This window comes from Erpetoichthys calabaricus, chromosome 4 (assembly GCF_900747795.2).
Source record: "Erpetoichthys calabaricus chromosome 4, fErpCal1.3, whole genome shotgun sequence".
NCBI classification, from domain to species: Eukaryota; Metazoa; Chordata; class Cladistia; order Polypteriformes; family Polypteridae; genus Erpetoichthys; species Erpetoichthys calabaricus.
The window spans coordinates 2,818,872-2,845,551 of NC_041397.2; the positions used below are offsets into that span (position 1 = coordinate 2,818,872).

At 40.3% G+C, this 26,680-nt stretch overlaps 1 protein-coding gene across 1 annotated transcript; it reads left to right on the plus strand.

Annotated features, from left to right (window-relative positions):
- The first annotated feature begins 549 nt into the window (after positions 1 to 549).
- Positions 550 to 26,498, plus strand: LOC127527413 (gastrula zinc finger protein XlCGF57.1-like). Its single transcript, XM_051926056.1, has 4 exons — positions 550 to 925; positions 5,143 to 5,212; positions 10,160 to 10,620; positions 24,698 to 26,498. The coding sequence occupies exons 1-4, from the start codon at positions 550 to 552 to the stop codon at positions 25,627 to 25,629; spliced, it is 1,839 nt and encodes a 612-aa protein (XP_051782016.1). The 3' UTR covers positions 25,630 to 26,498.
- The last annotated feature ends 182 nt before the right edge of the window (positions 26,499 to 26,680 follow it).

Genomic DNA, 26,680 nt, shown 5'->3' on the forward strand with positions numbered 1-26,680 from the left:
ATAACTAAATCAGTAACTTTTATAATGCTATAGTACTAATGAAGTGTATAAAGTGTGAAGACTTTAGTCCAAATATCAAACAAACACATGCGCTTATATTCAACAATATAACCAAAGAAAAAAAATCATTCAATTTACATGTTGCTGTCAATGAGTTGAAAACCCAAGCTGAAACGTTAATTGACAGAGGACAGACATCTTAGCAAGCATCATCCTCTCCCTCCCGACTCTGGCTCCTGGAGCAGTGGCCGCAGGCCTTTGACACTTCTCTCCTGAGGTACTGCTGGTGGCTCTTTAGCGTGGTCCTGAAGCACAAAATCTTTTTTCGTGTGGGTCTCCTTTCTCAAACTTCTTTAACAACTACATTGATATGAAAGTGATGAGTTATTGTCAACTTGCAATGAAATGTCTGACTTGACCTCAGCTTTAACTAAGAGGGTGTTCTAAAACTCAAATGCCTTTAGATCATGAAGATGCAGTTTGAATTTAATTGAATGCTGTTCTTTCTACAGAGACAAAGAAAAAACTGCCATTTCCTGTGACGTTAGCATGGATGTAAAACAGGAGACGTATGAGGCTGACGTGAGTGTCATGGAGGAAAGGATCCTAAATGTTAAGAAGGAGGAGGAGGACTGTGAACTGGGGTCAATGAGTTTTAAAACGGAAGATGAAGAAGAGTGTGTCAGCACTGAGATGCACAGCTATAGAAGTATGGATAGTTTTGAGGAAGATAACCTTCCTTATGTACATCAAGATGAAGCAGAGACCGGGTTGGTTTCTCCTTATGGCACACACTCTTCATTTCCAGAGTCTTCTATTAATATAAAATATGAATCATTTCCGATTGACACACAAATGACTGACAAAATGCTTTCTCCTGGAATTGAGGAAGATCAGCCAGCACCTAAGGCGTCATCTGAAACAAGTAAGTGAAGAATACAAATCGGTGTACATGTATGTTTTAGGGTCAGGGTTATGGGCCTGAAAGGCCTGTCTTGTGCTTTCTTTAAGATAAAATTAGACAAACTTTTAAATGATATTAAACGCACAATAAAACACAGCAGTTTCACTGTATTATACAGGTGTAGGAATTTGCTGATCTTCCATTACAGTGTGTAACATTTTGCAAATGCTCTAAACCTGTCCTCAGTATAAAAAAAAAAAAAGTGTTAAATAAATGTACAGTTGCAAGAAAGTTTCTGAATCCTTCTGAATTCCATTTTTTTCTATTCTATTCTTTTCAATAATTCCTCCTAAGAGTGTGGTCTGATCTTCAAATTACAGACAAACACAATCGTCTTAAACTAATAACAAACAATTGGACTTCTCGTCATTCCTGAGTGCAGTGTTTAAACATGAACAGTCCCGTTTGTGACCCCTGTCTCTACTAACCTGTTGATCCTCCTGAAGCTCTAATCGACTCCACCAAACATTTCCAAGTCCATTCCTTCTTTCCAAAGTGCTCCGTTCCTTGACGTGTCTGGAATTCCATGAATGATCAGCTGACTTCAAGTAAAGCTCTGGATTCTGATTGGCCAGTCCAGAACATCCGTTTTCTTCTGTTTAAGCCTTTCACTTGTAGATTTCTTTCTTTGTTTCTACTCATTTTTGTTTCATCACTGAACATCAACTAAGCTTTCTCTATCCTGACATTCTCTTTTTAGGTTTCCTCATAATAATTTTTATTTCAGTGTTATGTTGATGATGGCATCCTGTTCATGTCCTACAGTAACATCTACCATGAGGTGTCCACATTCATTCATACCTCTGTGCTCTTTGACTTCTAAAGCAGTGTGCAATGAGGACACAAACGTGGTGAAAACGGGCGACAGGCCTTCAAAAGACCCACCAACCAGACCAAGGCAACATGAACATGAAAAAATGAAAATATGAGCATGGTAACACAAACAAAAAAAATAACAGGAAAATGTGTATGGCCAACAAAGTCCGATTTATAAACCTGGTGTATGCGCATTTGTACACCAACACAATCACTTAGTTAATATGCATATGTGAGCGAGCCTCGAATTGTCATCCTGAAGCCTTCACACATGGAGCATGCTAGTCCATCTCAAACATATGCACACATTATAATAACACATTATAATAAAGGCCCAGTGAAATTCATTCTTATACTTGTCATGCTATGTCTTTTTCTTGTGGGTCACTGCATTAATACTTCACTTTGTTCATTCCTCTGGTTTGCTTTAGTGATTTAAATAAGTTATTTTCGTATACATTTTGGAGTTGGGGGGCCATGTGACACTCGGTGGAGTATGTCTGCGTTGTAAGAGTACTCCACTCCACAACTGCTCTTTTTACAAATTAATCTCAAATTTCTCATCAGGGTCTCAACATACCTTTGTGGTTGTTGGTGTGACTGTTTAGGTCAGAAAATGCACCCTGGTTCTTCTCATTCTAGGCCAGTGAAGAAGGAGTCTGATTGAGGCCGGCATGGCGGCAGATACCTCTGGAGCAGTTTCCATTGTTGATCAGTTGAAGGTCTTTACATTCGACCAAAATGCTGTTCAAACTGTGATGTTGGACTCACCAATACAGAGAGGTTTTCCTGACATTTATAGAGAGATAAATAGAACTTTATTTGTCCCCAGGGAACAATTTGGCTTCTTAGAGGAAGCTCTTTAAATAAATAAATAAATAAATAAATATCTCTATTATAATAAAAAAATCCTGGGTCGAGATGTCATCTTCTCAGAAAGACACTTTAATGTCCCGCTAGACAAGGCAGTGAGACAAAAGGACAGCTGCTGTACAGGCTTTTAAATGATCAACAAGCAGAACACGCAGCTCGGTAGCAGCAGCAGAAAGACAGCAGCTGATCCGACCGCATCTCCTTAGCGTGTGTTCAGCACCTCAACCTTACAAATGGCACAAAGTGGCTGTAACGTAGTGTGCACTGGGGGTGTTGGGGGGATGTGACGAGCGATAGTAAATAAATAAATAAATAAATAAATAAACATACTTTGGTCTGAACACACACTGGAATTACTACAGAGCCAGAAAATTTAAAAAGAATGAAAAGTTCTGACATGGCTGTCACTGACACAGTGATGCATTTGTGATGCATTATGCAGGTGTATTGCTGTTGGTATACAGGAGCCGCAGTCGTGTTTCTTGACACACTTCTGCTGAATGATTCATTGACTAAAAGCCCTCAGTGTCAGTGCATCACAGAGAGAGGATGTGCAGCATTGTTCCTAATGGCACTCAGTTTTGTTTTAATCCTCTCCTTTGCTACGACCTCCATGGCATTCAGAGTGTGTCCCATAACTGAGTGTGCCGTTTTAATTAGTCTTTTGATTCAGTGGGCCTCTCTTCAAGTGATGTTACCTTACCTGCCCAGCACACCACAGAATAGGAAATCACGCTGGCCATCACAGAGTTGTAGAAGATGTGAAGGATGTCACTTCATACAGTAAAGGAACACAGTCTCCTAAGTTAAAGAGTCTGTTCTGACACTTCTTATACAGTTCTTCTGTGTTCTGAGGCCAGTCTGACCTGTCATTAATGTGGACCCCCATGTACTTGTAGGAGTGGACAAACCTCTACATCCACTCCTTGAATAGTGACCAGACTTAGAGGCCATTTGGTACAGAAGTCAGTAATCAGTTCCTTCATTTTGCTGATGTTAAGTAGCAGACAATTCTCTTTGCACCAAGAAACAAACTTGACTCGTCTCCTCTGTCTCATCCCCTTTATCAATACACCCAACACTTGTCATTTTGTCACTGAGTATTGTGTTAAAAACAATCACTGATTACGTCTAAACACTCCTGGTTTTGTGCTCTGCTATTTGTAAGGTTATCCCAGTTAATGTTTGGGTAGTTAAAGTCCTCCAAGACTGTAATATCCCCCTGTAAACCTGCTCTTTTAATATTACTAAAGAGATGTACTTTTAAATTACACACTCCTAAAAGAAGACCTCATTCCCTAATGTTTTACAGATAGTGCCACATGTCCTCTCTAAGACGGGCTCATCATCCACCTGAGGAGTATTTGCATTTAAATTCTGTTTGACATGAACAGCATTCTGTTCCAGAATGGTCTAAAAAATCAGGAGAGACGTCTGTTTAATAAACAACTGAATTTACTTAACGGTGCTGATCAATGCATACTTTTACTCTGATTGGATCGTTGACTTACACCCAAATAAGTTATCGAAATAAAAGTCTATTCCAGGACACTCTTCTTCTTCTCAGATGTCTTAGGTTCAGCTATTACCCTTGAAGTCTCTGTGTATGTGGCAACTGTCTCGTCTTTTTGTCTACAGGACAGTTTGCTGATCTCTTCGTCATCTCCTGGGACATTCTTGTCTTTTATTTACTTAACCATTTCAGACGTCTCTTCATGACATTTGTAAACCAAATGCTTATATATTTCAATGTGCAAACCAAAGTGCTTCATTATTGTTAACTCTGAATTATTTTCTCACGCTACATAGAACTTTTAGTCCATCAGCACAAGTAAGAACTTGAAAGAAAGCCCCTTGCCTTTATGACACAAGTCATGACAATCTTCAACATTCCTGAAATATTAAGATAGCAGACCCAGGGAATGGTGTTAGAAAGTAGCACTGGATAAGCAAAGTAAACCCTAATACAATAGTAACAGCAGCAATAAACCAAGGGTATGATGTCTAACTTTGTTTAAGCTTTTTATTTTTTTTATGCCGATGTTTTAGTTCGTTTATTGATCTACATTTATGTTTCTCTACTTGTCTGACAACTTTAACATTTTTAATTCCTTGTGACTAGGGTGTTGTACCCTGTTAGCCATTATGAATGTAGTGAGATGGTGTCATTTTGGTTAACTCCTCGGTTAGTTCTGTGTTTAAATTTAAAGGCAGCTTAAGACACTTGTGATATAATTGGTTACGTTTCGTTTTCTTAACCCAATTGAAGCAAAGGCAGATGAAGCGACTGGCTCAAGGCCACAGAGTGTCCCACGGTGTCAGCAGATACATTTGCACCCACAGCCTCACAGTTTTTAGTCCCAAGCCGTCACCTCTGCGCCATTCTTCCTGTCTGCTCCTTCTACTTGTTGCTCCACCATTGTGCCCTGTGAAGTGTTATTCTGTGCTATACATGTCGACATAGCCGTGTGTTCTTTCTCTTTACTCAGGTGAGACTCTGGTTGGACTTGGTAACCCACCCTGCACTGGACGAACTGCGGTGGTCAGCAGGAATCTGAGGTGAGTAAATCCTGTCGTGTCACCTTTTAAGTACCCTGTAAACCCGAATAAGTTAGTAAAACTCAAAAATGAGGCAATACGTCACCACAAAATTATAATAAAGTTAAATAACTTAAAATGATAAGTTTTCAGACCTACTTGATTGAGTAAATAACATGTGCCAGATCATTCTAGACAGTCTACAGTCTGCGTGACACTTTGCCATCTTCCAAACCCAGCAGAATCTTTTGAAAGAATCCAGAAGTGTTTGTCAGCCCTTTGAGATAACTAAGATGTAGTGTGTGTGTGTGTGTGTGTGTGTGTGTGTGTGAGTCTGAACATAACCACAAAGGCATCGACAGATTTAAGAAGGGTAATAACAACTTCATTTTCAGACTGGTAGTGAATTGGACTGTTGGTGTTGTCACTGATGACTGTCATAAGGACCAGAGGTGCATTGATAAGCTCTGCCTCATCGATATCCTGACAGAAATGAAAATGCAACCCTCTCACAATCAATAACTTGAAAGAATACACAGTCACAAACAGGACATTTAATGTCTAGCAGGTGTGATACAAGTTTATAACCAATCTTCCTTGTTTTCAAGAATCCAGACAAGTCCTGTTGCAGAAACACATGAAGTGCATGGAGATCATTAGAATGTTTTGTGTGTCTATCATGTAATTCATAAGGAGAACAGAATTGTAGTTAGAATTGCAGTTTATTGTATAAATTAAGTGCATAAAATGAACAACAGCTAAGATTGTCTAAGTTGAAAGTATAACAAAGTAAACTGAACTCATTAAGAATTAGGGAGTTTTGGTGTTTCTTTCAAACTGCATCCAAAATATGGTGACTAAACCAAACCGACAAGCCCTGTGTTGTGATCCAAACTGTGAGATAATTGAACTATTCCACCCTTAGTAGCAGCAAATCAAGGTGTGATCAATGCTGTAACCTTGAAATATCCAAAGTATTCTATGGGCCAGGAAATACAAATGTAGTGACGTACAGTAAAGAGACAAGCAGCCAGTGATTTAGCTCTTCACTCCAATTGAACAGCCTTCCAAACAGTAACTAAGGACAGACATACAAGTTTGCTAATTCCAAAGCTCAGATGTCACTGCTGTCACTTTGAAATAGATAGTGTAGTACCTGTGTGTCATGGACTTTCAAGATGCCAGCCTAAGATTCAGAAAGCTTTCTAGTTTTAGATGCCTTCTGCCTAAACAAGGTCATCAAGTGTGTGATGTGATGATCAGGTTCTTCATGGAGTGTGTCATGCAGGTTCTGGTTTGTGACTCACTGGAATTCTGCATCCACCCAGATAAACAGTAATATGAGAGCAGTATACTGTATATGAGTACAAGATAAATATTATTTACACAGAATGGGACATATAAACAAAAGAGCATCATGGAAACAACAGATAAACCACTTCACCTCAGACTCAATGTGCAGAGCAGGCCAGAGGTCCAGGGTCTCTTTCACTGGTGGTCTGGACAGGATGGTGGTCTGTCATCTCAGGGCCAACGTGGCCTGCATCACAGGTTGATGTCTCTCAGTCTTCTTTATTTGTTCAATGATCTGTTAAGTTAAGTGACAGTACTGCACACGCACTGTGTGTGTAACTGCTGTGTTCATGATGTCCTGACCAATGAGTTTTCAAAGCATTTAGTGTCTGAAATGTGCACATGCAATGATCATACAGCACTGCAGTGGGCCGACTCTTGAGAAATGACTCTGCTCCAGTCTATAATATGTAAAGAATTGTGATCTGGAGCTCAAAATATCAGAACAGAAATGACAGTACTAAGCCATTCAGCCAGAATACAGCACCCTGAAAACACATAGAAAACAAGGTTATTAATGTGTGAACATTTGAGGGATTATTGTTATGATGTCAACAATGTGCAAAATTAAACAGAAACTCTTAGTTTGAAATGCACAGTAACTTTTAGAATGTATAGATGTAATTCATTTTTGTCAAACTGTCACTGAAACACTGGAAGCTTGTTACCTCATCAGTAATATTTTAAAACAGTTTTTGCTGTATTTTCAACTGCACCCCATTGCAATGCATGAAATATTGATATATTGTAATAGCCTCAGCTCTGTTTTAATACATAATCCAAGTTCAGCAGGATGCACTTTAGTACTTCGTATCGGCTCTTCTCACGGCGCACACTCCACTTCCCAACAGCGACACCACAACGACACCCCACCTCCATTCCGAAGCCACTGATCCACTTCCATCTAATACAAGCTTTAAAAAGTACGTGCTGAAAGTCACAACATGTTGCTCATAATAAACCACTTATCGATAATCATAAAGAAACTTTGAACTTCTAGTTACATTAACGTTATAGTATAACCCACCTGAAATCGTTAAAATGTCACTTAAAAACTGGCGGTCGTCGTTGGCTGTTAATCCACACTTCTTCAGTTTGTCCTTTTTTGGCAACAGAAATAACATGGAGATACAGCAAAGACAACGAACCATCAATTCAATTTTACACAGTGGAGTGGCTGGACTCATACATAACAAACTAACAAGACTTTGGTTCTTTTTTAGCTTACATTATATCTTGCTGTTGTATTAGGATAACTTCTTGCTCTGCGTTCTTCCTTCTTTCTCATCTGTTCCCACGTCGAAGTGGGGCAAACAAATGATCAAGTTTTGTGCTTTTGAAACGCAGCTGCGAGACTTGTTTCAATGTTCCTGTCGCGTGATTTTGAGGCACTCTAGCATAGACATATATATAGGTAGATGGCACATTCAATGTGTTGCCCAGTTGACACGATACGTCAGTACATCCGCCATATTGCGAGTGGCAAAAGTGCCATTTAAACTAATACAGGTAGACGTGGAAACCACGTTTTCTGATGAAAAAACAGTAACGTTTAAAACAGTATCGTTTACATACAACAGATTGTGGCTACTCGTTTAAATGCAATTATTTATATCCATTTATACACTAATAATGTCAATTATTAAATAATAATAATAATAATTATCATTATTATCATTAAATAATTCCTCCCATATAAGTAACATTTCTCGGACTGCCTTCTTCCATCTCTGAAACATTTCTAAACTTCGTCCTGTTCTTATGCAACACAGTACTGAAATATTGGTTAATGCCCAAGTCACCTCACGTATAGATTACTGGAACACAGTTAAAACAAAAACAGATTTTTTCTTTTGTTGTTGTGGGTAACTGATGTTATATACTATTTGAAATTGGAAAACAATCAAATTCTCACTTCGAGCATCTGTGCAGAACGTTTTCCAAACCTGGCAGGATCTCATCGATAACACTTTAGAATAAGCTTTTAAAGCACTGACGAAGCAGATTCTCTCCTCTTTTCTTTTTCTTCTCCATTTATCTGTATTCACTTATTAATTCATTTATTTCCTTATTTTTACTACCTTTAATATAAGTTTAACTGCTGGCCATGCTCTCTTTCTCAGGGGTGGGAGTTGATTTGTTTTCGATCCTATTTTGTAAAACTTGATCTGTTTGTATGGAATGTTGTGTGATTTCAATAAAATCAATAAAATTTAAAAAAAAAATAGATAAAAAAGCTGTACTTGTCTATAAGCTGATAAATACATTCAAGAGACATTATAAAAGATTCCTACCTGATACCACATTTCTTGGTGTGGATTCTTGTCTACGTAAATTGATGAGCATACTGTATTTGTCTTAAGGCAGCAGGCGTATTGTAACAGTGCAGCTTCTCTTCTACCTCATGTCGATCAAGTCAGAGAGGCTGAGAGACGCCACACCTTAGAGTTTACAGAGCTGACGTGGTCATCACAACAGTACAGTATGTGTGCAGGACACTCCTCATTAAATGTTTGTAGTAATCAGTGATTTTCAGGTCTGTAGCTGATACGTATTGTTGATTTCCAAAATCCAACGCGAATAAAAGTGTGTGCTGTGGAACTCATCACAAATGTCTTCAAAACACAACCAGTGCCATCAACAGTGCAGTGACGTGCGGTGAGGTTCATGGCTGGTGAGGCACTGACTCCTTCAGAGTGAGATTTATAAATGTATGAACCCAAAAGAGTAGTGCGCAGTGCACATTGACTACTGGTTATGTTTCATATCTCATCAGCATTCTTTACACACACATACAGTAGGTAAGGAACATATTTGGCTGAGAAGGAACGTTACATTTAGAGCGGCGAGAGAGCAGAGAGAGTGCATTTGCTCCGCACCCTCCATGTGTTCTAAATTTGCCTTTTGAGTTCCACAATTCATACTCATTCAATACAAAAGAAAGTATAGAGAGATGTACAAAAAAAAAATTAATTTTGACCATAAGTGAGATATTTAGTTTTTTTAAAGCTTTTAATTCTGATGCTTTAATCAATTTTACTACAGACTATTCAACTTAAAGGATAACAAGAAAAACAAAAGAATATTTTATTTAAGGTTTAAATTTAGTTTTTAAATATTGGATTTTTCTTTCATAGTCTGATCCCATTTTTTTTTTTTTTTATAAAATTGAAAACCGTTTACGGTCTTACCTTTATTTGTAAATGAAGTCCATGCGCCTAACCTTCTCCACAAAAATCTCTGTCACTTTCTTGTAAAAGTCCTCCTTATTTTCTTATAGTTTTAAAAGTCTTAATCTTCCATTTTGGCAGTCAGTCGAAGCTCAAAATAAAAATTAACGGACCGCTGCAGTGCATTTGACTTTCTGATATCGCTGACTTGTTGGCGCTCAGAGCCTCTGCGTAGAAGAACAGCAACAACGAGCGCCTGTTGGGCTCACATGCGCCCCCTTCAGGGCGGCACAAGAGAAAAATATGTCACACACATTAATTAAAGATATTAGCCATACTAACTTTACATAAACCATAACATAGAGCGGGTTCTAAAATGACATTCACGTGTCTTTAGACATAAGTGATGAAGTTTAAATGAAGTTGATTCCTGTTCTTTCTACAGAGATAAAGAAAAAGCTGCTGTTTACTGGAACATCTCAATGGATGTGAAACAGGAGAGCTGTGATGTGGACGCAAATATCGTGGAGAAAACTGTAAATATTAAAGAGGAGGATTTTGAGTCAGAGTCCATCTACCTTAAACAGGAAAGTCTGAGCATCAATGATGAGAACAGCGAACTGCAGTCAATGAACAATAAAGAAGAACCTGAAGAGACGTCTGTCAGTATTGAGACACACAACTATACAAATCTGGACAGTGCAAAAGAAGACAACCTTCATGATGGCTGTCAAGATGGAGTGGTGACCAGGTTAGACACTTCTCAAAGCAGACACTGTTCATCTCCAGAGCCTTCTACCAATGTGGAGTCTGAATCCTTAGAGTCTGAACCAAACAGGGCTGAGGAAACTACATCTGTTAGGACTCAGAAGAATAAGCGACCAGCTACAAAGAAGTCTGGAAAAAGTAAGTGTAAAATACAAATGTGTAAGATTTGGAGTTGGGGTTTATGAGCTTAAAAGGTTGGGTCTTGTGATTTTTATGAGAAACTTAGAAATGGAGAGAAAATACTCTATTTTATTGTGTGTTTGAATGTAGTGTGAGATTTCATCTATTGTAATGTAAGGTTTAGCAATTTGTTTTTCTTCCATTATAGTGAGACCTCGATAAAGAGTGCTATACAAATGTCCAAGAGCAAGACAAAGGTAGTGATCCATCTGGAATTTCCTCGGTATCCATATTAATTCCTCTTAACAATGTGGTCCGATTTTCAACTAAGCTCTGATTGCAGACAACCACAGTTGTCCTAAACTGAATATTGTCTGTTCTGGAACATCATGATGATCTTTTACAAGTTTTAAGATGCGCAGTGATGGGTTTACTAGATTTCATTGATTTCTTTGGTGTTGTCCTTCTGTAAACAACATTCTCCACATGGACACATGGACAGAGACTTTCTCAAGTCCCCCGAGATTTCTTTAGGCCCTTGGCTCTGCCTGTCTGGGTTCCTATGCACCTCTACTTTCATGCTGTGATCTTTCTTGGCTGCCCTTTCCAGTAGTGAGTTTCCTCCATTTTTGTAGACAGTATGGCTTTCTATGCATTGACGGACACCCAGGTCTTCCAAAATTCTTTTATCACATTTGCCAGCTTTACACATCTCTTCAGTTCTTCTAAGGTTCTTGTGACATCCTTTCAGAAGTATCTGGATGAAACGTCAAACCTTTGGATTACACATTGAAGCTCTGGATTGGAGAAACAGCTTAGACTGACATGCTGACATCCTTCTTATATCATAAAGTGAAAAGGGCTGTGTGTTCTGTGCTAGTCTGTGCTCCTTCTGTGTGAGTGTGCATTAAATTTGACTTTTGCTCCTAAACACTTTATTGTTTTTGGTAGTTATTAAGGAGCAGTGAAGCAGTTTTAATAGTTTTTAATGTTTTTTCTTTTCACAACTGGGTTTTCTTTTTGTTTTTGTGATTCACACAACAGCAGGTGTTACTCCAGTCTTACTCCAGCCTTTAGGATTGTGGGGCAGACGCTGGAGAAAGCTTTTGTAGTAGCCGACAAGTCAGTGTGATAGCAATAAACAGGCAAGAGTAACTGTGATTTCTTAGCAGAAAGAAGTTAAACATTTTACATATGATGCAGGATGGATTCAAAGTAATTAAGAAAATCTCTTAAATAAGGAGGTAGAAAGAAGCTATAAAGGATAAAAAAGAACATCTGAATAAGTCATTTAAGATGAATATCCCCAAAGCTGACAGTAGTGCATTTGAGAGTAACCATTAGGAAAGTTATGAGGGTCTCTAAAAGACAGTAAAAGAGTAATATTGCAGCCAAAGACATTCTTTCATTATTTTCGGAGTAAAAGAACAGTCAAGGAGGAAGTGCAGTGCCTCATGAACAATGAAGGGGAATTACAATACACAGATAATGAAATATAAAATACTCTAAACTTTCCAGTTTCTGAAGATTTCATGTCTGAAAAAGTGGATAACCTCTCAGTTGTTACAGGGACTACTAAGGAGGTACTGAGGGATTTGGAAATTGTCGAGAGAGAAGTGCTGCTGAGAATAAATTGGTTAAAATGAAACAAATCTCCAGGAGCGATGCTATTTATCCTCAAATGCTTACGGAGGTTAGTAAATATATATATAAAAATGTTTAGGTAGTCGCTGCACACTGGGACAATTTCTATGAACTGTAATCCCATTATATAAAAAGGTTGATTGGGAAAATTGAAGTTTCAACAGGTCAGTAAGCTTAACGTGCATCACAGGAAAATGAATGAAAGGAATTATTAAAGAAAAGATTGAGCGACACATGGCGAGAACAGGAGTTTTACTAAACAGTCAGCATGGATTCAGATGAGGGAGGTTGTGTTTTACTAACATGCTGGAAATCTATGAGGGACCAGCCAAAGGATATGATCAAAGTGGAGCATATGATATTATTTATCTGGACTTTCAGAAAGTGTCTGATAAGTGAAGTGAAAGTTCAGGGTGTGGTGTGCAGATGGGCTCAGAATTGGCTAAACACAGGAGGCAGAGGGTTATGGTGCAAGGAACCCAATTAGAACTGGGTGGTCGTAAGAATAGTGTCCTACAAGGGCCAGTGTTTGGGCCACTGTTTTATAAATATATTGTCACACACGTGCGATTGGGAGACAACTGAAGGGCATAAATGACAATAATACCATGCCAGACCAGGGGATGGCGGGGTGCGCTGACGGTCTCTCTCAGTCTCTTGCAGACAATTCATGGAAAATCCCGTAGGGTTCTGGCCCCAATGATGATGTCACTTCCGGTCTCCAATAACGTCACTTCTGGTCCCGGGCCCAATGACGTCATTTCCCTTACCGGCCTTTAAAGCTGCCATCTTACCTCCATAATATCAGTACTATCTTGGACTCAAACCTGTGAACATCTCTGTTCAATTTACTTCAGTTTTGCAGCTGGGAAGCAAAATACGGGGTGGCACGTTGGCGCAGTGGGTAGCGCTGCTGCCTCACAGTTAGGAGAACCGGGTTTGCTTCTCGGATCTTCCCTGCATGGAGTTTGGATATTCTCCCCGTGTCTTCGTGGATTTCCTCTGGGTACTCTGGTTTCCTCCCACAGTCCAAAGAAATGCAAGTTAGGTATATTGGTGATTCTAAATTGTCCCTAGTGAGTGCTTGGTGTGTGTGTGTGCCCTGCGGTGGGCTGGCGTCCTGCTCGGGATTAGTTCCTGCCTTGCACCCTGTGTTGGCTGGGATTGGCTCCAGCAGACCCCCATGACCTTGTAGTTAGGATATAGCGGGTTGGATATTGGATGGATGGTAACAAAATACGTGTAGCTGCCCCAAACCTTTATGATGTCTGTGACTCATCTTTGTGACAGTGGCTTTTTAATATCAGTCGAATTTTCCCAAAATCTATCGCGTAACTGCGCAATATAGTCTAATATATTGGTGGAGGGAAAAGTCTCTCCTTCCTATCCTTCTTTTAAAATATCCAGTATTCCCAGAGGTTGTCGTCCATATAACAATTCAAAAGGAGAGAACCCCATAGAAGCTTGTTTGATTAAATGTCTCTACTAGACCATCGGTTTGAGTTTGATACACTGCGGTCTTTAAATGCTTTATTTTAAGTAACTTGGCCATTTCCCTAAACGCTTCTGACGTGAAAGGCATTCCTTTGTCCATAAGGACTTTTTTAGAGATGCTGACTAGCCTACAGCCTCTGGATATCGAGTATATTTGAGTCTTCGGGCAGAAGGCTCTATATTGACCCCAATTCGCAATCAAGGGAATAGGAATGAGAGGAGCTCGGTCCTTCCTAGGAATTTGCCGTAAATTGGCACTCCGGACAAGAGATGCAGAAACGGAAAACCTCCTCATTAATTCCCGGCCAATAAACTCGGAGCTTAATTCGCTCTAAAGTCTTTTCGGCGCCCATATGGCCTTCTAGGAGGTGGTAGGTTGGTAGGTAGGTTTGCGGGATTAACAACAACTTCCACACCCCCCGGTCCACTACTCGATATAATAGGTCATTTTCCATCACAAAGTAAGGACCCTGTGGCATTGCATGATGTGTGCGTTGGCCATTGACAAGCACGACTACAATTTTCTCAAACTTTAGGGAGTCATCATTCCACCGATCACTTTTAAAAGAAGCTGATGTCCCTCTAAACTGAAAGTACATTTTGGAGAGAGGGTCCGGCCTCACCTCAAGAGCCAGAGAATCCTCCCGGCTTGTCGCGGCACTGGTGGATGACACACTTGCCTGCCCATCTCCCCATCCACCTCTTGGACTTCCGGATCTCTCTCCAAACGCTGGTTACACGGCATGGAGACAGCTTGAGTCGGGTTAGTCCCGTTTATAGCTAGGCACTATGTTATTGATGGGAGAAGTTAGTAGTACACCGCATTTATTGTCAGACCAGTCCCGTCCTAGTATGAACGGAAACGGTTGCTTGGGGATGACCGCCATAGAGAATTTTTTAGTGATCCTCCATAACTGATGAAACATAGGGTGGTTTTATAATTATGGGTTTCACCGTGTATGCATCTAATACTGGTCTATATTTTTTTCAATTGTCGCAGTAGTTCATATCGGCAATCAACAATAGAAATGTTGCTGCCGGAGTCTAAGAATGCTGACTCGGAAGCCATTTACCATGAGTACTCGTGTATGAGTCATAGTTAGGGGTTTGTAAGTGCACAACCGTTCCCCCTCTCTCCACCTGCATCCCTCCTCATTGCCGGGTAAGTGGCGCCCTCACCAGCCCGGGGACTTCGGAACAGGCCCCAGATTGTATGAAAGAGACCTAATTTGGAGTCCACGAGAAGACCGTTCTGCTCTCTCAGATTGCGAGGCTGGCTTCAATGTTTCAATGAGCTTTATTAGCTCTTCCATGGAGTGAGAGTCTCCCCAGACCGGCAGGGTAAAATTATTGGGAAGACCCATTTTTAATATAAAGCAGGCAACCTGCTCCACTATTTGAAATGTGGTTAATTCAAAAGGCCGTAGGCACTGTAGCACCATTTCCCAAAGGGCAAAAGCTTGCTCCTGGGTCGACCTCTCTGGATCGAGTTCCCAAGTTTTAAATTTTTTTACCTGCTGGTCTGGGGACAGCCCATATTTACCTGGGATCGTGACCCCAATGGGTGGCTCAGCTCTCTCCTCTGAGAGAACATAATAAGCCCTTTTCGTTTAACCCCCCAGGAACCAGCCCACATCGATGTGCCTCGTCCACATTCTCCCTTTGGTTAAATATTGGCCCAGTTTTATGTTTTGGGAGTGGAGCCTGCACCGGGTCACTCTGGACCAATGACCGAACCCCCCCACCCAGAAATCTAGCCCCATTACTCTCCTACCTGGTTAGACTTTAGGTCCCATCCCGGTTTCTTCTGGGAATCATCAATCCTGCCGACTACACCTATGTCACAAAAATGAGTCACAGACATCATAAAGGTTTGGGGCAGACACTCGTATATTGTTTCCCACCTGCAAAACTGAAGAAAATTGAACAGAGATGTTCACCAGTTTGAGTCCAAAATAGTACTGATATGATGGAGGTAAGATGGCGGCTTTAAAGGCCGGTAAAGGAAATGACGTCATCGGAACCGGACGTGACATCATCATTAGCCCCAGAACCCTGCCAGATTTCCCATGAATGATCTGCAAGAGATTGAGAGAGACAGTCAGCACACCCCGCCGCCCCCTGGTCTCACAAGGTTCTATCATTTAGGTCCTTCAGCTGTCTCCCAATCGCACGTGTGTGACAATATATATATGATTTCTGATGTTGTGTGGAGTTGTTGCTTTGGTGTTCCACGTTCAAGAAGAGGACTTTTCTCTCTTCAAGTTCACTCTTTGTCTTTGCTATTTGTTCCTTTGTTCATGGTGCGCTGTGATGCTGCCTTTTAATCAACTCACTGTTAGGCACTTTACTAGTCCCTCTGCTCCTCTCTGGCACAAGAGGGGAGGAACTGAAGCTCCCGTCTGTTTCCTTAAGAGGCATTAGCCCTCTGCAAATGTCTTCTTTTCAATTGCTGCGTTTTAGTTAACCTGAATTTAAATAATTATAAATAAAAAGGTATTATCCTCCTCCAGCATGCAATAAGACGGTTACAAGATTACACGAGAAGTATAAGGATAATTTAGCTCTTTATTGACGGGTTCACGCGGTATTACAGACGGGAAGCTTATGACAGACATGTCAAGCAATGTGTGAGTCTTGACCTACGCAGTCTGCCATCTTTCGTCGCCACGCTGAAAGGATTTTCACCGGACAGAAGACATAATCTTCCACCCGGCAGCTTCAAAGTGTTGGCCGTAGGTCCATCCTTATATTCGGGTTGCTCCATGTGCAGGCTCTTGGCTCCGGATCCAAACAAGGACAGGAAAGGACTCAAACCTCACCTTCAAAAATACAGGAATAGCACAATGCCTACATACAGTTCTCATTCTGCCAACAAGGCAAGAGGATGGTGTGCTGACAGAGGACAGAAATATCCTAGTCTGTCTTTAGGCTGACTATTCAGTTCTCCAGTTGTCTTTGGCGCTCTAGTCCTGTGCTTGGCTCGGCAAGTCTAAATGCTGATGCTGTGCCCCTGTCTACCATACTTGGTCTGCCTGTGTGAATGAGTCCATAACAGTGGGCACAGAGAACAGTGACATAAAACTTAATAACAAAACATATTATAACACCGTCTTGTACTAATGGCTCTTTAAGTCTTGCCAGACTGCTCAGGGACTAGAACAGAGGTTGAGAAGAGTGGCTCTTAGAGTCAGTTCAGGGCGTCCATGTCCAGGGCTCTATGGAGAGGAGCTTCCAGGTCAAAGAAAGTTTGCGAACTGTTTGCTCTGCAGAGTGTGGGTGGCTTCTCACCCCAAAAGGGTGCAAATTGTCAGCTTTCAGCCCACAAAGAGAAAGCATTGTCAGCTTTTTGGCTCCCCAGAGAGAAAATATCCTCAGCCTTTAACCCCCAAAAGAGACAGAAGAGGTGAATGCAGCTACATTTAAAGGAGGGTGTAGCCCCTGGTGATTGGATTACAGCCCCTTCTAGTTGCAGATCCAGGGCCGGCTTATAGGCTCGTTATTTATTCCCTCACAAACAGGCAGGTTCAGTTCTCGGGTACAAGCCTAAGATGAATGTCAATTTGGGTGTTGTTTTGTTTGAAGGAGACTCTGAAATGCTGTCACCTCAACTCTGATTTACACCTTTGTGTTTAGATGAAGTACTGGGCTGATAACTGGTATGAGCTGCAGTTCAGCCATTCATTCAGGATTACAGGGTGAGAGGTACAGCTGACTTTCTGCATCCTTATTAAATCTACTGTCTTAACAGGTCTTGTGTGCCACTAAAAATCCTATTAAATGGCGATGCCCACTTTGACGTGCACAGTCATGGAGTATCTGGTGTTGTGACATAAACACTTGATGTGTGGCCTGCGCAGCTCACCCTCCGAGGCCTGCTGTGGCAGGTGGTCTTTGTGCTTCAGTGACCCTCGTATGATGTCTGGAGATTTGTGCTGCTGACCAGGACTATAAAGTGTAATTGTGACATTGGTGACCAGTATGTTGATTGTTATTTAAATTGTGCTTATTTGTGATGAGCAAGTCAGCATTTGTCATAGTTTTGTAGAAAAAAAAATAATATGTAATAAATTAGTTTCAGTTTCTTATAATTTCTACTAGTCTCTTATTTTAAAATACCAGCACAGTGAAATGTTCATTTAGTAAATTGTGCACGAAGGTGAAATGTTAAGTCCTTGTGTTTTGATCACATCGTGTATTTCGGACTCTCCGCTCACTGGATATGTTAGGCCTTACATCCGTCTTATTTTGTGCATCTTGTTGCCTTTGTTCATTGGACATTACACCCGGGCATGGGTGCCACACATTTTAATGTTATATATGGATTTAGAAATGTTTGTCTAACTGTTAGATTCTCTTTGAAGAATATTAGAAAATAAAGCATTTTTGTTCAGTATGACATTTATTTTTTTCTTTCAGAAGTTGCTGTATATAATTTTAATTTAATCCTTTTGCCTTTGTTAATTTACTTAATAAGCAGTGGAGCAGTGAGATAAGCACTTTGTGTTGCCTGTGCAGTTTTACCACTCCTCAGGTTGACATGACTGGTCTGCCTCAGTGGTCCTCCCAGTGATGATGTGTGGAGATTTGTGCTCATGACTGGGTGAGTCTAAGAGGAGGTGGCAGACAAAGAACAATCCATGAATGGCCCTCTCGCTCGTCTTGATCCATTCACACAACATGTAGAGATTGAAGTCCCTAACAGCAAAGCTTGCACAGTGGCATACAAACATTCAGGCACCCTGGGCAAAATTTCTGTTACTGTGACCAGATAAGTAAGTAAAAGATGACCTGATCTCCAAAAGGCTTAAAGTGGAAGATGACAAACTTCTTTAATATTTTAAGCAAGATTACGTTTTTTATTTCCATCATTTACCATTTTAAAATAACAAAAAAGGTAAAAGGGCATGAAGGAAATGTGCTTCCTCATACAACACCACAGCCCCTCTCGAGGCACCCTGTCATTTGCTTTCTTCAGGTCCACAAAGACGCAATGCAACTCCTTCTGGGGTTCTCTATACTTCTCCACCAACATCCTCAGAGCAAACATTACATCTCTGGTGCTCTTTCTTGGCATGAACCCACACTGCTGCTTACTAATCATCACCTCAGTTTTTAACTGAGCTTCCACTACTCTTTCCCATAACTTCATGCTGTGGCTCATCAATTTTATCCCCCTGTAGTTACTACAGTCCTGCACATCCCCCTTATTCTTAAATATCGGCCCACCAGTACACTTCTTCTCCACTCCTCAGGCATCCTCTCACTTTCCAAGATTCCATTAAACAATCTGGTGACAAACTCCACTGCCATCTCTCCTAAACACCTCCATGCTTCCACAGGTATGTCATGTGGACCAATGGCTTTTCCATTCTTCATCCTCTTCATAGCTACAGTAATCCCTCGCTACTTCGCGGTTCACTTTTCGCGGATTCACGACTTCGCGGATTTTATATGTAAGCATATCTAAATACATAAGGCGGATTTTTCGCTGCTTCACGGGTTTCTGCGGACAATGGGTCTGTTTACTTGCTTCCTCACTTGGTTTGCCCAGTTGATTTCATACAAGAGATGCTATTGGCGGATTGCTGAGAAGCTACCCAATCAGAGCACGCAGTTAAGTTCCTGTGTGCTGCTGATTGGCTCAGCGACGAGTGTTGCATTAACCAGGAAGTCTCATCTCACTCATTCATCATTAACGTGCTAATGCTTCAGGGGCCGTGTCCAAGCACCAACAGAAGATGCAAATGATTGCAGAAAAGGTAAAAGTTTTGGATATGTTGAAGGAAGGGAACAGCTACACCGCTGCAGGACATCGATTCTCTTTATTTAAAAAGGAGGAAAAGCATATAAGATCTACAGCCGCAGTGTCCTTTAACCAGGGTGCAAAACGAGTTGCAAGTGGACGTGATAAGGCAGTAGTCTGGATGGAATCTGCTTTAGGAATCTTTGCAACAAGGTCGACGACGTCATGACCGCCTACAAGCTGCTACGTGTACTTCGCTATACAGTAAGTGTAAACTTATCTACCGATTTCATATTGCTTAGCAGTTGTTCCTGTTTTTAATAGAGTAAATGGTGGGTTGTAAACAATACAAGGGGGGTTTAAAAATGTCCAAATACACGTTAAATAATTAAATAAATATAGTGTCCCTACTTCGCGGAAATTCAGTTATCGCGGTCGGCCTTGGAACCTATCTCCCGCGATAAGTGAGGGATTACTGTATATAATATAATACACATATTTTGCTGCATTTCATGTTAAAAATGATATTGTCATCATATGTAAATATGTGCTTTATAAAGTGGCTCAGGTTGTCCAATATTATAACTGTATTGCAAGTTTACAGTGAGGTGATTGAACTTATAAGTACAGACAGTTCTACAAGGAGCACTTGAACTGATTGAGTGTGTTTAGAGCTCTTTGGATGAAACTGTTTTAAACTGCAATGTCCGTACAGGAAAGGCTCTGAAGCGTTTGCCGTATGAGAGCAGTTCAAATAGACAGCATGGCTGAGGCAGCATGTGCTTGATGCTGTATCCCGATAATTCTCTTTCCGATCAGCTGCTGTACAGCTGTGATTCCACACTCAGATACAGTGGGATGAATACTTGAGAATAACAACGCTAAAGCTACTATGGTATTTGGAATAGTTTGGCCATTCCGTGAACCATTAAAGTGTTACAGGTTAATTACAATCAGATACCTTAAATGAATTAACAATATGTGGTTCATTTCAGTGTATTTGATGAAGCTGCATCAGGGATGTGAATCTAAAAAAGAAAGGGAAACCAAACTGGAACAAAAGCACTGCTTTGATGCTGGGTGCCACTAGTTTGCAAAATCAAGCGGGGAACTTGCGTATGCCAAGGATGTAGCTGGTGTGAAAATGTTCGTGGCTTTACACCAAGTTTAGTTTTTATACACCATGATGTGAGCGTGGTAACGGGAGTATGCAACATTTTTGTGCGCACACAGCATTTACACATGAGGCCCCAGGCATCCAATGACCTTCTTCCTGCAGCACCTCCTGATGTGGCAGAAGTGCTGCTAAGCAGGGCCCAGTAATCATCCAGGCACCTCCTGGCGGTGGCAATGGGCCCCAGCAAGGTTGAGCTTCCATGCTCCAAACCGTTGCAAGCCAAGGGGGCTACCCTCTATCATTCTGGGGAAGACAGTATCCAGAATAAGCCCTCTGCCCCTGTCTTTCTGTGCTGAAGGCATCCCTACTGGGAATGGGCCCAGGCAGTCTGTCACACCACAGATTGTCGTTAATGTTCAGATCAAGGAACTGAGAGAGCCATGACAATACATGAAGCTTGGGCCATTGTGAATTCTGGGGTGCAGTTCTGATCATTATCCTTTTGTAGAAGCCATACTCTTTTTAGCTTTTATAGATGGTGTGATGTTTGCTTCAGAAATTTCTAATAAGTAATTGAATCTATTCTTCCCTCTACCAGTGAACAGTTCCTGGTGCTCCTGGCTTCAACACAAGCCTGAAACGAGATTGATCTTCTCCAATCCTTAACAGTCAGAGACGTTTTCTTGTCATGGAATTCTGTGCCCTTTTTCCTCCAAACACACCTTTGCATATTTGGTCAAAAACTCCTTTTTTGATGTCATCAGTTGACATGGTTTGGTACCAAAATACATCAGGCTTGTTTAGATGTTCATCTGCAACATTTGAATTTTGTGGTGAGGAAACAGGACATTTTTCTTTTGATGGCTCTGTCTTGGAGGTCATATTTGTGGTGGAGCTGCTGCACAGTAGAACAGTGCATCACCACTCCAGAGTCGGACTACAAAAGACCACCAGGAAGCTTTAAGACACAGGAGTTTAGATTTGCCATTCTAGCAATGCGATGAACACTTGTCTTGGAAAGTTGTCTTGGTCTTCCAGACCTCAACATGATTTTCACCATTGCTGTTAACTGCCATCTCTTAATAACGTTACCAACTGAGGAGGTGGCTACTTGAAAACTCTTTGCCATCTTCTATAGTCTTTTCCTGCTTTGTGACTATAAATTATTTTATTCCTCAGAGTGTTAGACAGCTGCTTAGAGGAGCCCATGGCTGCTGATTGCTGGGACAAGGTTTGAGGAGTCTGAGAATTTATACAGTTTTGAATTTTGCATCACCTGGCCATTCCTAATGATGATTGTAAACAAGCCAAAGTCCTAAGGAGCTAATTAGGGTCTGACATCTTGGCAAAAAGATATCTGAGACCTCCGATTTCTTGTAGTACACAAACAATTCTGGGGTACTCCTTTTTTCAATCTGCAAATCAAAAATAAGACACAAATCTTATTTAAAATGTAGAAAAGAATGTTTTATCTTTAACTTAATGGCTTTTGGAGATCAATTCATCTGATATTGACTGAACTATTCACGGTAACAGTTATTTTCATCAGGGGGTCCCCACACATTTGCATGTCACTGTGTATGAGATGTCATGAAAGTGTTCATCTTGGTAATGCTACGTCTGAAAAGGATCATCCAAGTGAAGAATTAAATGACAGAACCCTTAACTTTCTACTGTAGAAAATGGTGGTGTATCTAAAATGATAAATTGCAATTAATTTTGAGGGCTACTCTGATTTGTTTTGTCCTGTCCTGATCATATGTCTGGTTCTTTTCAAACAGTGCCATTATTGACAGCTAAGACACATTTGTTTCCTTAGTGGTTTTCTTGCTTTTGCTGCATTGTTGAAAGTCGATGTGCTCAGCCGAGTGTTGTACCTAAACCGTTTCTCATCAGATTAGTTGTGGCAAATGTCTTTGCTTTAAATACACCCCACCTAACTAACTAAGTTTTTCATTTTAAACTTTATAGATAACATTCCTGTCACATTTCAGATACTTTAAGGTCTTTCCACACAGCAGTTATTTTCTTCACCACTTTCCACTTTGTGCACTTTGCCAGTTGTACGTGTGCCCTCAGCTTAACATATTCCATGTCATGAAATCGGAAGACCAGTCAACCAACTGCAAGCCGATTTCACAATAAACAGCAAAAACTGGGCAATTTTAATTCAAAGCCAATTAATGTGTGTAACACTACTGTTTAATTCAGTTGTATTTGTTGTTTATAGTGCTCTTCATTGAGTGCAGGCTTGGACTGCTTGATGTTTACAGCCATAACAGAGATAATAATTACTGTAACTACATGAACACACACTTTAGAGCAAATAGACAAGAAAACCTGGCAAATTTTAGCTTACTCAACATAAATAAGTCCTGATTGTAGATACTTATAAACATTATAACGGCGAGTATAAATGTCACCAGCATGTCACAAAGGTGACCAGTCCTGTTGTCACCTGCCACTCTCCTTTAGAGCTGAAACACCAACAGCCGCACTCTTCCTCGGTTTTCTCATCTTCTCATTTTTCTCCGAGGTCACAGCAGCTTCTGTAGGCCTGTGCACTGAGGCGTCACTCATCCATTGTGCTGTTTTGCTTTGGTGAATGAAAGAAGACATTTTGTTGTTTGTTTTTGTGTCAAGTGGTTTTAGTTTAATTGTGGATATTTGTGAGGACACATTCTGATTATTGAAGGTGCACTTTTCATGCTTGGCATGGCGTTCTGTTTTATATAGTACTCTCCGTAATGGCTGAGACAAAGAAACATTCTTCTTGCATTTACTCCTTTAATCCACTGTTTAAAATTACAAATTAAATAATTCAGATGTAATTAAAGTACACATTACTGATTTTCATTTAAGGGGATTTGCAAACATTTCAGTCACACCTTGTAGAAATGACAGCACATTTTCTGAATCGTCCTCCCATTTCAGGGCACCGTAATGTTTGGAACAATTTGTGCCAGAGGTGTTTGTGATTCCTCAGGTGTGTTTCATTGCTTTAGTCTTGCAGGCCTAAGACACCTCAGCTTACTCCTACCTGCAGACTACCTTTGGTCTCTACAGTTGCCATTGTTCAACATGAGGGCAAGAGCTGTGCCAATGAAAGTCAAAGAAGCCATTATGATGCCGGAAAATAATAATGAAATCATTAGAGACATCGGAAAACCTTCAGATTACCCAATTCAACCGTCTAGAATATCAATAACAAGAAAGAACGTACTGGTGAGCTCAGAAATCATAAAGGGGCTTGTAGGCCAAGTAAGACCACCACTGCTGAAGACAGAAGACGTTGCTGCAGATTTCATTTTGATCACGACTTGCATACCCTGATGATAACGATATCACGTGTATCTCTGAAGCATCTTAAGTAGACCATCTCATACAGATGGCATTACGTGGCTCAGGGTGACTGAGAGATTCCTCACCAGTCAGGCAGTTCACACCAAAAAGCAGCCATCACTGAATAACACACAGCTAAGACCTGTAAGAGAACTGGGATTGTGTGATTTCTGTGTGATGGTCTCTGTAATGAAGGCTGCAGTTCAGCACACAGTTCAGAGGATGACAGTAAGGAGTCTAAATCAGCTTAGAAATCAGTCATCATCATGAGCCAAAATGTCATTGTGATACATCAAAACTCACTTCTTGTGTAGCCTGTCAAACGTCAGAATGTGAAATGTGTAATGAAATGAGATTTTCTGTTCAGTTTTTCATTTTTCCACCTGGAGTTGATAAAATGCCAACACAAATAAAGTCTGCAGGCGACTTACAAATGCTCAAAACTTGAGGGAACTTTGAGCCAATTTAAATGCCAAGTTCTAGTTTTATAAATCCTAACTTTGCATAAGAAACAGCTTTCACATATGTTACCGAGCATAAAGAAGTTTTACACATGTGGCCCTGGTAAGACGTTGTAATAGAGAATGTAAAGTGAACAAATTAAGTGTGTTTTACAAGGACAACAAAAGTTTTATAATTGCTTATGCTGATCAAATGCTGTTCCTAATTTCAGCCGTCATGTATTTAATGTGAGTTAATGTTGATAATAAGGCAGCAAATTTTTTTTCCTTTTTGTTTTAAATTTTACACAGGAAAGAAAGATCACCGCAGTGTGGAATGTGGCAGAGAATTCTCTAACAGGAGCGCTCTTCAGAAACACACGAGAGTTCATACCGGAGGGAAGACATATTGCTGTACTGAGTGTGGTAAACAGTTTTCAAAGATGAGCAGTCTTCAGATACACACTAGAGTTCACACCAGAGAGAAGCCATATTGCTGTAATGAATGTGGTAAAAAGTTTCCAGAGATGATCAATCTTAAGAAACATACTAGAGTTCACACCGGAGAGAAGCCATATTGCTGTAATGAATGTGGTAAACTGTTTTCACAAAAAGGCCATCTTCGTAGCCACACTAGAGTTCACACCGGAGAGAAGCCATATTGCTGTAATGAATGTGGTAAAAAGTTTTCAGAGATGTGCACTCTTCAGAGCCACACAAGAGTTCACACCGGAGAGAAGCCATATTGCTGTAATGAATGTGGTAAACTGTTTTCACGTAAAGGCAGTCTTCTTTTACACACAAGACTTCACACCGGAGAGAAGCCGTATTTCTGTAATGAATGTGGTAATCTGTTTTCACAAAAAGGCAGTCTTCAGATACACACAAGAGTTCACACCGGAGAGAAGCCGTATTTCTGTAATGAATGTGGTAAACTGTTTTCACGTAAAGGCAGTCTTCTTTTACACACTAGAGTTCACACCGGAGAGAAGCCATATTGCTGTAATGAATGTGGTAAACTGTTTTCACGTAAAGGCAGTCTTCGTAGCCATACTAGAGTTCACACCGGAGAGAAGCCGTATTTCTGTAATGAATGTGGTAAACTGTTTTCACATAAAGGCAGTCTTCGTAGCCATACTAGAGTTCACACTGGAGAGAAGCCATATTTCTGTAATGAATGTGGTAAACTATTTTCACATAAAGGCAATCTTCAGAGACACACTAAAGTTCACACCAGAATATAAACAGTAGCAGTTCAATAATCAGTCCAGAAAAACAAGCACCCTTCAGGACTCAAGAGTGAGGTTCAGTCCTGTCCTGAAAAGTCAGCAAACTAAACTATTGTTGAGAAATTAATCTCGTCGAGAAGCCATTTTGCTGTTTGGAATGTGGCAAACAAATCTGTCTGAGGAGTTCTCTTCAGAGACGCACCAGAGTTCACACCGGAGAGACGCACAACTGAACTGTCCTGACTAAAGAGTGAGGTTCACTCCTGCCTGGACAGTAAGCACATGTGACCCACTGGAATCCATCCTGCTCCGTGTTGTGTCAGAAACAAGTCAACACAGAGGAGAATCAGATGTTTATTTCCTTTTTCCTTTTCCAGAATCAAAATAAAGAACAGGGCGTCATACAGAGAGCTTCTCACCAAAGCCCTACAGCCTCCACCGTGCGCCCAGCTCTGCTTTCATAACATACGTATTACATACTGAACTATTTACAATATATTATACACATTTCATCAGAAGAAAAGAACACTTTACAATATACATACTGTAACCTCACATAATAAATCATAGTTCAGTTTTATAATATTATATATTTTGCTATTTTAATATAACAAAAAATAAAATAACATACTTTGACAAAAACAAAAAAAACAACAGAGTGTCATACAAACAGCTTCTCACCAATGCTTATTAAATAATAAATCAAATCAATTATTAATAATTATAAACACAAAGTATTAATACAAAATCAATAAAATAAAATGTAAAATACAAATTTAAATCCACAATATACACATGCTCATGCTGTGCACCATGCTGAATTATGTTTTAACACTGTGGCAGAACACTAAAAGAAGAAATGCTTTTTTAAAAATTTATTTTGGTTTGTTTGTTTGCTTTTAATAATAAAACATAGAAAAACAGTATATGAGAACTTAGTGGAGGGGGGGCACATAACTTATTTAACACTTGAGAATTACCAAATAATATACATGTTAAATAAATAGAATAAAATTAGAAATTGGGGCTTGGGGAGAGCTGACAATACGACTTACCCCTACAGCAC

Coding starts and splice junctions, on each gene's coding strand:
- LOC127527413 (XM_051926056.1), top strand. CDS start 550: ATGGATGTAAAACAGGAGACGTATGAGGCTGACGTGAGTGTCATGGAG. Junction 926..5,142: donor TAAGGCGTCATCTGAAACAA/GTAAGTGAAGAA, acceptor CTCTTTACTCAG/GTGAGACTCTGGTTGGACTT. Junction 10,621..24,697: donor TACAAAGAAGTCTGGAAAAA/GTAAGTGTAAAA, acceptor AATTTTACACAG/GAAAGAAAGATCACCGCAGT.